The sequence below is a fragment of the Pocillopora verrucosa genome, chromosome 8, assembly GCF_036669915.1.
Source record: "Pocillopora verrucosa isolate sample1 chromosome 8, ASM3666991v2, whole genome shotgun sequence".
NCBI lineage: Eukaryota > Metazoa > Cnidaria > Anthozoa > Scleractinia > Pocilloporidae > Pocillopora > Pocillopora verrucosa.
The window spans coordinates 22,185,971-22,202,600 of NC_089319.1; the positions used below are offsets into that span (position 1 = coordinate 22,185,971).

The 16,630-nt window shown below is 37.4% G+C and overlaps 1 protein-coding gene and 1 long non-coding RNA gene across 2 annotated transcripts; one reads left to right on the forward strand and one right to left on the reverse strand.

Annotated features, from left to right (window-relative positions):
- The first annotated feature begins 811 nt into the window (after window positions 1-811).
- On the forward strand, window positions 812-13,597 carry LOC131778320 (eukaryotic translation initiation factor 3 subunit B-like). Its single transcript, XM_059094733.2, has 20 exons — window positions 812-1,016; window positions 2,286-2,481; window positions 2,568-2,687; window positions 2,803-2,860; window positions 3,829-3,957; window positions 4,491-4,648; window positions 5,237-5,285; window positions 5,579-5,661; window positions 5,765-5,831; window positions 6,343-6,389; window positions 6,488-6,626; window positions 7,490-7,561; window positions 7,966-8,038; window positions 8,392-8,514; window positions 9,186-9,264; window positions 9,926-10,064; window positions 11,128-11,253; window positions 11,579-11,656; window positions 12,590-12,698; window positions 13,033-13,597. The coding sequence occupies exons 1-20, from the start codon at window positions 845-847 to the stop codon at window positions 13,128-13,130; spliced, it is 2,115 nt and encodes a 704-aa protein (XP_058950716.2). The 5' UTR covers window positions 812-844; the 3' UTR covers window positions 13,131-13,597.
- On the reverse strand, window positions 7,608-9,932 carry LOC136282942 (uncharacterized). Its single transcript, XR_010718519.1, has 3 exons — window positions 9,809-9,932; window positions 8,352-8,581; window positions 7,608-7,776 (listed from the first exon to the last, which is right to left on the reverse strand). It is a non-coding gene; the product is annotated as an uncharacterized lncRNA (long non-coding RNA).
- Window positions 13,598-16,630: the final 3,033 nt, after the last annotated feature.

Consider the following 16,630-nt stretch of genomic DNA (forward strand, 5'->3'; position numbering starts at 1 on the left):
CCCACATAAGTTGTTCAATTTATTGCAAAGTCACTTGATGAAAACATTCTTTTGAGGAAAATTGAATCAGCAAGTAACTAAGGCAAGATTCACACTTCATTATGAGTTCTTTGAAAAGGAAGACAAGATTACATCTAATACCCCATTCACACCAGCAAAACATGTTTTGTTAAACTGGTTTTCATTGAATGAAAATTATAAACAGAGAACTGAAAAACTTGATTTTCCATTGGATTCAAGTACTTGCTAACTTGCATTTCCAATGTGCTACATTCAAGTCAAAAATATTCGGCTAAATAGTTTCTATGAAGAAAAAAAAATTAAACTGTGTTTAACAAAACAACTTTTAAACATGTTTAAGCTTTGGTGTGAATGGGGCATGAGACTATAACATTGTTTTAGAATAGTCTAAGACTATGGGGAAATCTTTCTGTTAAAAAAAAAATTTGACATGCCTGAATTAAAATACCTCAATGGTGAGAGAGAGTAAATCACCATAATTTGATCCTTTTACTATAAGGACGTGATTGTTAATTCTCTGCTCTAGCTGCTACTCATTTCCTTGTAACTTAGTTAGAAGAATTTGTTGTCAGATCAAGTTAACAACTTCTACCTAATACATTTGAGTACTTTCATTACCTGTTTGCTGGATAGTGGATGGATATTTTAGGGAGAGGTTACTTGTGAATCTCTGCTGGGAGTTAAAGGGTTAAACGATTTCTTCGGCAGTCAAGAGAGTGTAACATTTTAATTTAAAAATCTTCGCGCCCTGTGCCCGACTACTCCTTCCCAGGGCCCCATACCATACGTAATTGTGCACGTGTTCCACCGTGCGCTCGCGGCCATGATCGGGAAAATGGCGGAGGAAAAAGAACTCGATGAAAAGACGGGCAGTGGCGATTCAGAAGAAGATCAAGACGACGAAGAGGTTGAAGCTAACGGAAAAGATGATTTCGATGAAGATGATCCGGAGTTTGATGATCCAGAAGGCTTTGTGGATGAAGTAACAGATGAAGGTAAATTCTAAGTTTCAACTCTTCTGGCTTCGAAAGGATTTCAATTCACAACTTTCCCGATATTCAGTTACATGCCTAGATTTTGGAATTTTTGAGTCGATGGACGAAAATTTGAGATCACCCCAAGTCTTGTGTTTTCACCACTTAGTACCCCTCGTGGTAAAAACTAATTTCTACAATAGGCCGGCATGTACTTCTCCTTAATGAAATGTAAGCTTCGGTAATGAAATTCTGCCGGTACATACAACGAACGTCGTAAACTCCTTTTCTCGACCACAATCAGGGGATTCCTTCTCCCTTTTATTTGTTCTTGAACTATGAATGATTTTTACACGTAATAATGTCCTCTTACGCGAATAGATTTTCAGCAACTGTTCACTTTGGCGAAAGAGTGCATGCAATATTCAAGGCTTTAAACGTTTTTCGAACATAGCTTTAGACCAACAAATAGCGGTCGTCTTGGTTTTTTCTCCTTGACGACATAATTTGTAGGTTGAAATTCAACAAATTTCCACCTATTTCTTTTATTGAAGATCTTTAAATGGGTGGGTGCTGCAAAGGAAGTTTACATTACCAATCTATATCACACCGTCCAATACCGTTGTCCCAAGTAACTTTTTACGGGGATTATTTCATGTTTTACACTGGAGACTCCACATTTTGGATTTCATTGCAAAAACGAGAATGTACTTTTTTATCTACTTGTTTTTAACTTGTAAAACTGGAAGTTTACAGCGATTTTATTATATATGAAGGATTGATTGCACCAACTGGTCGTATATTATATTTCCTTTGTTTAATTTTATTTTCATAGTAAAATTGTGAGGTAAAACAAATAAAGCGTTTAAACAGTGAATAAACTGGGAACCCACAGTAACCCTTCAACTGCGATAGATCTGAAAAAAAAAAATGAAAAAGATTGGCATATTTTTTTTAGGGTTTCATTGTGCTCTGCCTTCTTTCAATAAGAAACAGATGTACTTACTTAGAAGCAAGGAGACTGGTTGTCAGTAAATGTTCTTAAGGACATATATTTTTGTTGTCTTCTCAATGAATCAGCTTGCCGTTGAGTAGGTTTACAGATTTGAATCTAAGTTTTATACATCTTGATTAACCTCAGATCCTGCTATGAATAGACAGGAAGTACAGTTGTGTCTGGGAATTGAATCAAGGAAATGTCCAATAAAACTAAGAAGATTTTAGAAGCGATTTAACGAAGAATAGATCCTACTTCACAACATGTAATTTAAAATTTTTCCTCAAATACAGAACTCTTGGGAGATATCTTGGCAGAGAAACCCAAAGAAGTCCAAGGGACTGATTGCATCATTGTTGTTGACAATGTGCCTACCATCCCGCCAGACAGACTCGAAAAGTTAAAGAACGTGATCCGTAAAGTATTTTCAAAGTTTGGAAAGATCATTACTGAGCATTATCCATTGGATGATAATGGAATGACAAAAGGGTATGAGTGTTGAACCATTCTTGATCGATCATTTCAAGAATGTAGCTATTTCATCTTTTTATTTTTTAATACTCTGCAATTTTCAGGTATATTTTCTTGGAATTCTCTAATGCTAAAGATGCAGCACAAGCTGTGAAGACAGCTAATGGTTACAAGCTAGACAAACATCACATATTTGCTGTTAATCATTTTGAGGACTTTGACAAGTAAGTCTGTCATCCAGGAGGAGTTTTAATGACAAGTTGTTTTGACACATTGTGTTCAGGTTGTACTGAGTTATCATGAGTGAAAGTAACAGGAGATGACATCAATTATTTCTAGGTTGGTTAGCCTGACAAAGGACTGGCAAGCTCCAACAAAACAACCCTATGTTCAGCAGGTGAGTGAAAATTGAATTAGAGGTACAGAGAGATGGAAGCAATTTGATGGTAAATTAACCCTTACATGGCTTGCATGGTGCATTCAGCTATGCTTTGTGAGGTAAAAAGAGTTTTGAGCTCGTTCTGACAGCCTACACAGGGTGTGAAATTGCACCTAATACAGGTGCCAATGCGACTAAATTTTTCACTTTGGCGACCAAATCCTGGAAATTAGTCGCCAATTTGGCGACTAGAATGTTTCATCATAGCCTTATCAAGAGATATAGTGAATTAAAAAGATTTGCAAAGTTACATCCGCGGCAAACTTCCTCGTTAAGTTCATTTTCAAAACGCAACACATGTATCTCGATCGATAACTAGATGCCATCTTTGATTTAGGTGAGCTTTAAAGTTGTATATCGTCCATCCTAGTGTCCACTTTGTGGCACGTTAAAGATCTTTTCCCAAATTTAATTTTGGAAGGTCTATCTAGAATGCTGACAGCTTAAAAAAAGGTTTTGTTGTCTTTGAAAATGGCGACCAACTTTTTTCCACTTGGCTACCATTTTGAAGAATTTAGGAGCCAAGTGGCTATCAGAAAAAAAAATTAATTTCACGCCCTGCTACAGGTGGGTTAATTCGGACCAGGTTTCTCAAACTCCTTAGGATTGAAACTGAGTGTTATATATTTACTTAATTTTGTAATTTTAAATGTGGCAAATGATGAAGTTCTCCTTATGCCAGTTCTGCTACTGAATTGAAGTGCTGAGAACTGGGAGAGAATCAAACTGATGCTTGATCATATCTTTTATTACTTCAAGTCATTCATAGACACAGATCTGCTGCAGTTTTAATCTAGGCTCTTCCAATCATTTTGTCTCACCACATCCACATCACAATTATTCCTACCTGTTAAAAAAGTTAACGGAACAAGCAAACATGAAACAGAAGCAATGGAAAAGGTTCATGGTTACCTTCATGTTTTCAGGAAAATTTGAGATCTTGGCTTTTGGATCAGGATTGTAATGATCAATATTCTTTGATTCATGGAGGAGGAGATAAAGTTGCAATCATGTGGAATACCCAACAGGAACCAATTCTATCAAAAGAGAGACTGGTAAGCTAGCATGAATTTTCGAAAATAGTCAGTTTACAAGCCATAGGTCTATCCTGCCAGAACTTATTCCAGTTCTGTAGCTTGAAGCAACCAGGAGTATTGATACATGTATCTCATGGATGTGAACTCAACTCATTGCAGGTTCTCTCCACATTTTTTCAAGTTTCAATGAAAATTCACCACTGGCCATTTATAACCCTTAGTAAAGAGATGCACTGTGATGAGAATATTCTTGTGTCTAAGGACACAAACACATTAACGAATAAAGAATATGTTAGGGAATTGCACTTGCACTGATTGATAAAGAAAGAAACCTCACAGGGTAAGAGTTGGTAAGGTAGACTAACATCAAAGAGAGAAGAAAGAAGCATTACATAATTTACCACAATTGGTAGTGATGTTGTAATCTGATTGGCCAGTTTGGCCGACTCCCAGCTAAAATTCCAAATACATTTAGATTTGCTGTGTAGAAGTTAGTTAATATTTGTCCTCTGTTTACGGTTCATTTCCAATTCTCTCGCTTATTCCTTCAGAACTGGACTGAAACATATGTACGCTGGTCACCCAAAGGCACATATTTAGCAACTCTCCATCACCAGGGTATTGCTCTCTGGGGTGGAGAAGAATTCAAAAGGCTGATGAGGTTCAGTCATCCAGGAGTCCAGCTCATAGATTTCTCGCCCTGCGAAAGGTGCATGTTGTTTGCATACTGATTAATTATCATCATTATTATTATATTTATTATTATTTTAGTTAAACATTGTTAAATACTGTATGAACCAAGTTTATTTGTTAGTTTTGTAGCATTGCTGTTTCAGAAATTCCACTTCAGATGTACATGTATGCTGGATTGTAGCCTCAAATTGTCTATGACACTTTTGGTTGTTGGGAAATTATTTCCTGTCACAGTAATGCTGCATGAGTGGGTCCCAAGTTATCTTCAATTTTCCAACTTCCTCATGATTAGATAAGGCTACATGAGTGCAAAGGTGGAAAAAGTCCTTTATAACTTAACTTAACCATATGGATATTATTTAACATGGTTTCCTGAGGATCTTCTTAACTTTTCAAGGCAGAAGTCACCTTGGTGGCCAACAAGGTGGAGTGGAATAAATTACCTGAAGTACCTTGAATTAATGTTCTTACACATATTTCACATGTCAAAGTAGTTTGACACTGTCTCATGTATGTTAGAATTGATAGCCAGGTCCTGGCTCTGACTCAGAAGCTAGATAAAGTAGGTGAAACCTTATCATTTATTTTTTTCTTTCTTGTGCAGATATTTGGTGACCTTTAGTCCTCTAGTAGACAATCCTGATGATCCACAGGTATTACAGCACTTTGGAGTTTTTCATTTTCACAAAATTTTCCACATCAGTCCTGTTCCATTTAAACCTTGCTTGTTCTGTTCAGTTTGTGTCTGGAGAAATCATGTATGACAACAAAATCTTGCTATGTTCTCAAAGGAGACTTGTCAATTTGTAATAGTTTTTATTATTGATTAATTGTTATTTATAAATTATTTGGTTGATTTCAATAAGATAAAATCAATTATTCTCCTCTCCAGTTCTACACATTTCAGTGTATGTCATCATAATACTTAATTTTTTCTCCCTCTCAGGCCATAATAATTTGGGACATACGAACAGGAACAAAAAAGAGAGGGTTTATTTGCGGAGATCAATCTCAGTGGCCAGTGTTTAGGTAAGGTCTTTTCATTTGTAGTAGCAACGAGAACAGACTGTAAGCTGCAGTTGTAAATTTGAGAAGAGTTTATATGTATTGTTGTTATGCTTTGTTTCTATAGATGGAGTGCCCAGGGTAAATTTTTTGGTCGTTTAGGAGAGGACAGCATTAGTATATATGAGACACCGGTGAGTTGTCACCCAGAATATTCTCCCAAAAATCGCTCTCTTTGTGGAAACATTTTCTCTCACTTCTGTCGGGAAGTTTTCATTTTGAAATATCGTGGCAAGAGAAAAGTGTTAAGTAACAGGTGAATACTGTCCATGTCTGACTTCACCCTCTACATCATTACAGTAGTAGTCATATTCTCCTCACTGTTCTCTCTACATTTTGTATAGTATTGACAAGGAGAATTTGTGTGACAATCAGGAGGTTCTTGATTTGGTGATTATTTTCTTTTTTCCTCATGACCTTTACATTTGATTCAAGGGTGAGACTGTGAGAAGATGCCAGTCACTCTAAGGGGTTACAAATTTGCTGGATAACTTTTTGCAGTATCAGAAGAAATCACTCCTTGACCATGCGTTATGAACACATTGACAGTTTATCACTTTCATATAGCTTCCATAGAAGAATAGGAATGAAATAAGATGATGGATGTGTATGTCATTGTGTGTTTTAATTTTACTTTTTTTGCAGTCTTTTGGTCTATTAGAGAAGAAAAGCTTGAAGATTCAAGGTGTCAGGTAAATATTTAATAATATATGACCTCACATGTATGTCATTCTTAAAGACAAGACTCTAAGGCATAGATTTAAACACTTTTTGCTTTTGTGCTTCACAGGGAGTTTGCATGGTCTCCAACAGATGAAGTGATAGCATTTTGGGTTCCTGAAAATAAAGACACACCAGCTCGTGTTACCCTCATGGAGATACCTAGCAGAAAAGAAATCCGAGTTAAAAATCTTTTCAATGTGTCTGAGGTAATGATAATGCAATTGACTTTACTTGGTCAAATGGTGAACAATGCTCATTGAGCAAATTTGCTATTAAGTGTCTACACGTATTTGGGATGGCAGTGGTTTTTGTCACTGTGTCATGTCATTGGTGTGGAAAGGCAAAGCCATTTTCTCAACTTTCATATACAAAACTAAAGCCAATCACAACTTGGTCATTCCAGTTTTCTTGCCTTAAAAGCTCTCTCCTTGTGGTCACTTTCAGTTCTCATCAACATTTTACCTTCTCTCCTATTGGCCATTGTAACTCTTCTTCATTGGTTTTGATTTTTGTAACACATGCTGGTAGTGTTCCCTTAATAAAGTTTCTTCATGTACTATGGACACTTAACCCTTTACATCCTAACATCAGTATGCATATTCTCCATACTGTTCTCTTTTCATTTCCTAGTGTGCTGACAGGGAGAATTTGTTTAATAATCAAGAGGTTCTTCAGTCGATTATCATCTCCTTTATTCTCATGACCTAAATGTTTGATTCATGGGTGATATTGAAAGGAGAAATTAGATGCAAGTCACTCTCAGGGATTAAGGGATTAAGGCAACTGTGAGATGAAAAATATTCTCTTGCTTTTCTTAATTGATTTAAAAGATATGCGTTATATTTGGCCACTCTGATGCCTTAGGTAACCAAGTGTGACAATTATAATATTCCAATAAAACAACACAAATGATGAAGTTCTCCTTATGCCAGTTCTGCTACTGATTTGAAGTGCTGAGAACTGGGAGAGAATCAAACTGATGCTCAAAAAATGAAGTGTTTTGATGTAAACAGATATTAATGTTGTGAAAATTTGTATGAACAGTATTTTTAATTTATTTTGATTTCAGTGCAAGATGTACTGGCAACAGAAAGGAGACTATCTTGGTGTGAAAGTTGATAGATACACCAAAAGTAAAAAGGTCAGTATATGTACATGTAACTTTATTTTGATTAAATGTACCTCCAGGCCAAGCAACCTTGGTGTTGAATATTCACTGACATGTACAGTATATTCTGTTGTTGTTTTGTGATATGAGGGTTGCTTTCCTTTGACCCAGTGAGTGAGTGTGTGGTTTTAAACCATTTAACTCCAAGAACTGATCAGTAATTCTCCCCTCGAGCTGTTCCACACTTCCTGTTGAATTTGTTTTGAGAAACTGGTGTTAGATCAAGATTAAAAATTGTACCTGATAAGTTTAAATATTCTTATTACCTGTTTGCTGGATATTGTATGGATATTATAGGGAGAAGTTGCCCACTAATCACATCTGGGAGTTGAATGGCTGGGACACTTTCTCACATTAGCTGCTATATCTTTTTACAGGGGCTGTATTACAACCTTGAGCTTTTCCGTGTGCGAGAGCGGCAGATTCCAGTTGATGTTGTGGAAATGAAAGGTAGGTTAAAACTTAAAGCAAATCTTTTATGTCTGCACCAGCTTAGAAAATTCTGGCCCACTTTGACCTCTATACCTCAACATCAGTGTGTGTATTCTCCCTACTGTTCACTATAAATTTCTGAAAGGGGTTGAAAAGAGAATTTGTATTTAAATTTGTGGAAGCAGTCGAGAGCTTCTTCAGTTGGTGATCATTTCCTTTATTCTCTCTACCTTAATGTGTGATTCAGGGTTGACATTGTAAGGAGAAATTAGATGCTAGTCATTCTTAAAGTCATAGTCAAAAGGCTGAAAAAGCATGTCTTGCTACTTACATTTACTTGACTAGTTGTCTTGAATTTGTTCTATTTACAGAGGCTGTTACTGCTTTTTCGTGGGAACCAGGCGGCAGTAAATTTGCCATAATCCATGGTGAGAGTCCCAGAATATCAGCCAGCTTTTACAACATGGAGAAACAAGGCAGTGTTTCGCTTCTAAGTAAGTACACACTTGGTATTTCATTGTGAAAATCTGCCATTACTGTACTGTTGATTTTGGTCAGGAACTATGATTGATATCATCAAAAAGAATTGAAATATCATCATTAACCAAAAAAAATTACAAAATTTAATTTACTATTTACACTAGTACGTCATCTCACTTAATAAGGTCAATAATATGGAAGTTGTAAGACCATGTTATGTAGTCCTTGCATGCAATTATGATGACTTGTATTATTTCATTGCATGATGACCTGTGTTTCCTGAAAATGTAAAGATTACTGATTATGTTGCGTGATTGTCCAGCTGAGAGTATTTCTGAGAAGGGCAGCTTTTCTTTGTTGTTTTGATAGTTGTGACTGATTAGCACAAGTCACTATCAGAGTCAAATGAGGAGTTTTTATTTGTTGAGTGTTTATAACATGACTCCTCTGGTACAATAGCTTCAAATGAAAGTTATGACATTCCCATAGAACAAAGCAAATGATGAAATTCTCCTTATGCCAGTTCTGCTACTGAACTGAAGTGCTGAGAACTGGGAGAGAATCCAGCTGATGCTCAGAGCTGTGTCTAATCTCAAAAAGGATAATGATTCCTTATGAGGCACATGCATTTATTGCTAGTGTTGAAAATTCTTTTCTATTTTTTCTTTTCTTTTTTTGCATACAGAAACATTTGATAAGAAGCAAGTAAACAGTATATTTTGGTCACCAAATGGACAATTTTGTATTCTTGCTGGTCTTAGAAAGTAAGTACTATATGGCTTACACCTGGAAGAACCCTTTGAGGGGTTGGTGGGAGTTATTTACACTTTTAGGGATGGGTAGGGGTGATTGACACCTTTGGGGGTGGGTGGAAGTTATTAAAACCTTTGGAGGTGGGTGGGGATGATTGACAAGCTTCTTTTAGTCTTGCCACTTTCAGAACAGAGTGATTGTTGTCCAATCTATTTCGTATCTGGACCACAGATAGGCAAATAGAGTTTTTATGTTTGCTGAAAGTGCACTGTATCATAATCAAGTTTAGTCTCTGGTTGTTGTGTTCAAAATCTTACAAAATTCATACTAAAAATGGGGTCAAAACCTTACTATCTGGAGCCCATGAATCTACATAAGACTAAATAGAGGAATATCTTGGTGGGTGGAAGGTTACAAAACGGTTAGAAGCCAGTACTTTTGATGGAAGGGTGTCTTGAACTTTCATGGGCAGATAACTCATAGGGCATTCTAAGGACATATCAAGGATGTTTCATGCAGAGGAACTGATTACTGGGTAAACTTACATACACTGACCTCAAGGAGCAAAATGCATCATGTGCCCAGTGCACACCCTCCGTACACATTACTCTGCTAGTGGACCTTAGTTCCGAAATTGCATTGTCAAACTTGTTTAATTCTTGTTATCCTCAGCATGAACGGTGTTTTAGAATTTTATGACACTTCTGATGTAGTCTGCATGAACCAGGCAGAGCACTTTATGGCCACTGATGTTGAATGGGATCCTACTGGCAGATATGTGGCCACATCAGTCAGCTGGTGGGCTCACAAGGTAAGCATAACACTCCACTTTGAATGTGCATCAGTGCAAAGCTTCTTCAATGGAGAACACAAAGTTTCTCAAGACCCTAAGACCTGAAATCCTAGTTTAACTTCACTAAGAAAACCTGTGCGTTGTGTAATCAGGATGAGACTCAACAGTAAAACAGCAAGACAACCTCCTAAGTAAATAACACCACTTACACTGATTAGTTGTGCTGGTGGTTTTGTTTTCAATAGGAGGAATATAAATGTAAGCGTGGTCTTCAGTGCCAGCTTTGCGAAGTAGGCTGACACTTATGTTAAGGTTTCCAACACAATTGAACAGTCAGAGCGACTGTGTCATCATTTTTTTCATTTGATACTGTTAGATTTTTTAGTGAATATGTTATGCAAGAGAGCTTGTAAATTAATTTTCTGATTTTTTTAGTTGTCTAAGAAAAATTATAATGTTGTTCAGTACAAAGGTTTTTACAAAGTTTTCGCCTCCATAAGATCCTTAGTTTTAGGAAGGTGATAGAACATTTTAGATGACTTTCGAAGAACAAAAACCAAAGTAATTACAATAGCCAATGAGAGCGAGGGTAGACATCATTGTCAGCCAGTGAGAACGCAAAGTAAAAGCTGGCAAAGTGCATGAAACGCAGGTGATCAAATAACGGTTGGTTTAAATCTGATCTGTTGAGAAAGTGCTGCAAGATTTTTGGGCCAATCACAGAGCAAAGTTACGCAAAACCAAAGCAGTCATGGAGTATTTTCGACACTAGGCTGCGCCATTCTTCTGTCACTGACACAAGTCTACCATAATCATCGAAAAGGTGTCGAATTTATGAAGCTCTGATTAATTAGTGCTTCGAATGTTCTGCCATTGTGCTGCAACAGACTTGAAGCAGTTGGGCCATTCTGTTGCAATTTGGGTGATATACATTTTTCACTTGTGATTTAGAATTTGAAAAAGAGCTTTTCTGCACTGTGTTGTTGCAAGGTGTTAGAGACGCGTGGTATGTAAACGATGGCCTTCCGCGTTTGTTACCATTGTATGTAATGATGTTTTGCCATTTGTATCTTCCCTGTAGGTAGACAATGGTTACTATATCTGGTCATTCCAAGGCAAGCTTCTTCAACGTCACGCTTTAGATCAGTTTTGTCAACTTCTGTGGAGGCCCAGACCTCCTAGTCTGCTCTCAGAGGACGATATGAAGGTAGAGGGGCCTGGGGGCCAATCTTTATACCTTGTGTTTGTAACGAAAACTTTGTCGCCTTCATCTAAAAGTAAACTTTTTAGGGTCCATTTTCTGAATAAGCTAGAACAAAGACATAGACTCTGTTCCTTGTTGAAAGTCTTCTCGTGTCCCCTTGAGCCACAATCCTTTTGGTTAGCGCCATGGATCAAGGGCTCAGGCGGAGTTCTTATTTTCCTGGCTTTTGATTGGCCAATAGTTTCAAAACTGATGTCCTTAAGTTTTTCCTAAGTAATTACCAATAGGTTGATTTTTTTGGTGGCACACGAATTATTTTCTCTTGCAGAATATCAAGAAAGACATCAAGAAGTTCCAGCGCATGTTTGAGATCAAGGATCGAATGAGCCAGTCACGAGCTTCTAAGGTGAGGAACAGCTTCTGTGATCGGTGACGGATTGCTCTTATTCATACATACATCATTCAGTTTGTGTTTATTTTTTCCCTCTGACATGTAGCCTATTTCAGGCCCTCAATTGTGTTTCAGGGTTCTGCTTCTTTAGCGACTGTGTGTTGTGTTTGCCTTCTGCTATCCTTTTGTCATCCTTTTTCCTAAGGCTCTTGAGTTTCTTTCGCTTTTGGAACAGTGTTGAAGGAAAGGAAACTGATATTTATTAGCTCACAAAAAGTATAGCCAATTATTAATTAAACAAATACATAAGGTGCAGGTACTCTCGCGTCGCTAATAGCGGAAAAGGCTAATCGAGGCGGTGGAGAGATGATATTCATTTGCAGAAAGGAAAGATAAAAAGAGAAAAGATTACCGAAACTAGATGCTCAGCGAACAATCATTTACAGTTAATATGAAAGAAAATGGATTAAAAACAAACTAAAATTATATTGCTTATTTGCTCAATCTTCTTACCGAGTTTGGATTTGTCAAGAAATTTAATACAGTACAAAAAAAGCGTTCCATTTCGATACACAAATAATTTTTGCAAACTATTTCTGCATTCGTGTTCAATAACTGCGAATCACTATTACTCAAGTTACCATAGTCAAAAAATTTCTAAAGACAGAAACCTCCTTCTTGGCATCGCTGCATGACATCTCAATGTCGGTTGCAAACGGTGTATGTGTGGAGGAAGAGTAGAACGCGAGGTTCGTCTTCGGGGCTAATGCTGCGGGATGCCGCGTGATGCTTAAGCCCATCCTTAATTCCCCGCGACAGGTTTTAAGATTTTTTGCTAAATGCATCCTAACCTTCCCACCCCTCTCCCAGCTACGCCCTTCAACCCTTAGATAAATTTCTTGTGCTTCAATTAAACTCATCGCGTCATCTTTGCCTGTTTTCTTCCAGGAGTTAATTGAAAGGCGGCGGCGAAAGATGAAAGACTTTCAGGGCTACAGGCAAAAGAAAAACAACGAGTTTGCACAGCAGAAGGCGCAGCGCTTGGAGTTGCGCAACGGTAAGGAACAGATGAGGACCTTAAGATTGACAAACCCTGCGGAATTCATACAGCTTTTCCTGGGTACAACCTTTCCCGCTTGAGTGTTCCTGGGAAAGACGCTTTGTTCTCACAGTGCTTCTCTTCACTCGAGAAGCTCGACGTATTCCTTGCCCAAGGTTGACTGCGATGGCTTATTATCCCACAATTATTAGAATTGACAAGATTGAAAAAAATTTCTTATGACGGGCTTAAAATAATGTGGCCTAAACTGTTCGTGATTCTCGAACCGCAGTGTTGCTGCTCTAAGTTGTATCAGACCGCTGACGCCGATTTTTTTTTGTCTCCATTGTAGGTATTGATACAGACGAGATTGATAGTAACGCAGAAGAGTTTGAAGATGAGTCAGTGGAATTCTTTATTAAAGAGGAGATTACCGAAGTGGAAGAGTAACCCCTCAGCCGAGTTTATCCGTCGATTTCCCACGAGTGAGAATAGCGAGCGATTTTTTTCTTATTGTCACAAGTGATAAAGATAACCTAAGAGTTCGAATTGATCTGGAATATTTCAGGCTCAGTTGCGGTCGATAAAGCTGGTGCCTTGTTTAAATAAGATAAACAGGCAATTTTCATTATATTATATTCGAATTATTTTCAATATTACCTTCGTAGCGTGTAGAGTGCTTTACCCTTATTATTGTCTCAAACTGCTCATTTATTGGCCAATTGCACTTTGATTTACCGGTAAATTGTAAGTTTTATCTGTAGCTGTAGAAATGTCCACTAAGTGTTGTACTTTCTTACCGAAAAGAGAGTTTCTTTTGCAGATTTTACATTGTATCGTGGAACTTACAATTTTCAACGTGAATCGTAATTTCACCTTTGCTTGTAGGGAATTAAAATGGAATATTATGCGTTCAATTTTAGTCTTGATTTTTGTGTCGCTTTTGATGGCCGTCAACTCTCAAGATGTTAGAGGTAGCTCTCATACCCACTATCTACACGACGAAATATGAGAAAATAGAAAAAAAGGAAAAAACCAAAAAAAAAAAAACTTTGGTAGTAGCCCAGAGTGTTTAAAGCGTGGATAACGGCATCGAGCATTTCTTGTTGAGTGTTGGAAATTAATTTGCGATATCGATAGTTTTGCGTAACCTTATTGGTGACGAAAACTCGCCTCCATTCACGCAACCAATCAAAGGGAAAAACCAGAGTAACGGCTTCATGGACACAATCATTTTCCCGCGCTTGACGAAGTTCACGGGTTTACTTAGAATTCTCACTGGCTCTTTGTGGCCTTTTTCTGATTGCAGGTAATTTAGTGTTAACAACTGGGTTGAAAACGTAAATTAGCCACCGTAAAGGGTCAAAACGTCAGCTTTTTTACCCTTTACGGTGGCTAATTTACGTTTTCAACCCAGTTGTTAACACTAAATTACCTGCTATACTCTCCCACCGACGCAGCACCACAGTTTCTTTAGAAACTTACCCCTTTATTCACTTTTTCTGATTGGCTGTGGTTATGTTCTTGTGACAGTTGATGCACATGCGCTCTATAAATTGGATACCCAATCAACTTTCGCTATCAGTCGGTTAACGGTTAAAAACAATATGCCACCCACCGAAACGTTTCCAGATGACAGTAACCTACCTAAAAGAGAGCGGTTCCCACTCTGCGAATTACAGTCTCTGAATGGCATACTTGAAGATGGAAAGGTAAAAGGAAACTCAGTTTCAGATTAAATCATTGCGTTTAAGAGTTGTTTTATGTCTCACTCTCTATTATTGCACTAACACAAGAGACTGAAACGCACCTTTGAAGTTCACCATCTTCCATAACTCACTGATACAATTGACAGAACTTTACCTCCTGACAAAAACGGTTGTGGACAGAGTGATCAGTTTGTGCAACGGACGTTTTTCTATTTGTGACGTAACAGAGTACAAACGCATGCACGTGCGTGCATGGTTTTACTTGCACGAGCGCTTTCTCGCTCGTGCCACGGGGCGAATGAGAGCTTGCTCATAGGCTACGATAGTGGCCATACAGTTAATAATAATAATAATAATAATAATAATAATGACTTTATTGGATAACACAATTACCGGTAGAACCAGTAGTTCTCATTGTGATCAACTAAAACTTCAAATTCAAATAGCAAAAATACGAAGTAAAAATACAGTTAAAGTTAAAATTAAAAATTAGAATTAAAAATTAAAAATTAATTTAAAACTTCTGCTTATAGTAAAATTATCAACTCTGGAGTTCCGATCTATATATTTCTTATATAGTTGATTTTTAAATTTACAAAGGGAAGTGAGACCCCTAGTGGCACTGTCTAGGTTGTTCCATAATCTAGTGCCACTTGCAAGGAATGAACGTTTAAAGGGAATATTGTTGTCGAATGAGGAACATCCCTTAACATCCTGTGATAACTTCATTAATTTTTATCACCTTCCTGTTTGAATATGCGCATACACATACACAGTTTATTTCTATCTTCGTTACATCAACTGCACCACTCCACGTATCTCTACAGCTGCCTGTACTTACGTTTTCTTCTCTTGTCTTCTTTTTTTTCAAATAAAATTCGCCGAAAAGGAAAACGTAACCATCAGAAAAAAAACGTACGCTCGGACGAAGGGCAAACGCTCGAAACATCACGGCTTTAGAAACTCTTTACGGTGACAATTTACATTATTAACTCAGAAACTCAATTGAATAAACTGAATTATCTCGTTTTTATCCCCATCGACGTAGCACCATAGTTCTTTAAAACTGACAACCCCTTTGTTCATTTACCGAAAATACCGCCGAACTGACAAACAAATGTAAATTTCATCCAATATTCAGTTTTTTCTGACATAACTCTACAGAGAAAAGATTGAATACTTACCGGCGGGAATCGTATGAATCGATGGGCCGTCTCTATCTAATTTCCCTTTGTTTTCAATTTTATTAGACTCATGTGGTCGCAGGTGCAATATTGAAGCTTGACGTACAGATAAATAATTTATCTAGAGCGTCAATATCAATGTTGCCATGAACACCATTAAGGAAGAAAGTTTAATTTTAGGCCTGTAGAGACGGTTATGTGTAATTTTCTGAGTTCTCTACAAACTTTTGGTCGTTCCGAGGCAGTGCACCTGTGGACAAATACAAAATAAACGCGAGGATTTCTTAATAACATTATCAGCCTTGTTGGAAAATATTAAAATAAGAGGTGAACGACCGCGGAGTTCCTACAGAATGACAGCAAAGTCGAGAGACGCGGAGGAATATGTTCGAAAAGTCAACAGACTTTATGACACCTATTTAGAAAGGGAATTACGACATCTGGAAGAGGAAAGGCGATTTTACCTCAAGACTTTTCGAGCAGAATTCAGCGAGGCAAAGGAAAAGCACGATATAATTACCAGCAAAGCCATGGAGTTAAGGAAATTAAGAGGTTTGAAAATGTCTGTTGAACGTACGAAGGAAAGGACAAACTCTTTCTTCGTCACTCAGTCCGCAACCGGGAAGTATTTCTGAAAGCCGGAGTGCAGAGTAAATATTTGAATCATAGACGAGAACTATCGGAATTACTGCTTTAAAGGGTTTATTTACAATTTCCAAGAGTTTTAAAAACTCTAAAGCCACGAAGGATTGCATCTAAATTAGTTAATGGCTTGTAGCCAGAAGAAAACATTATTAGAGAGAGTAATTAGACAGTAATTCAAAGAGTGATTTGTCGATAAAACGTGACAAACCGTAACAGTTTGTTGTGTGCCGTTTGATATTTCTGTAAAACAGTAAACTTCAATAAAGCGTGTCTCAAATTCTGAGAGAGAAAAGATGTGATCCCTCTCGTAGCTAAGATTACAACAATGAGGAGCTAAATAATACATTATCTATGAAAATAATGTGCTGAATAATTTCATGATACAGGGAACGCAGTGTTATCAGAGAACCGC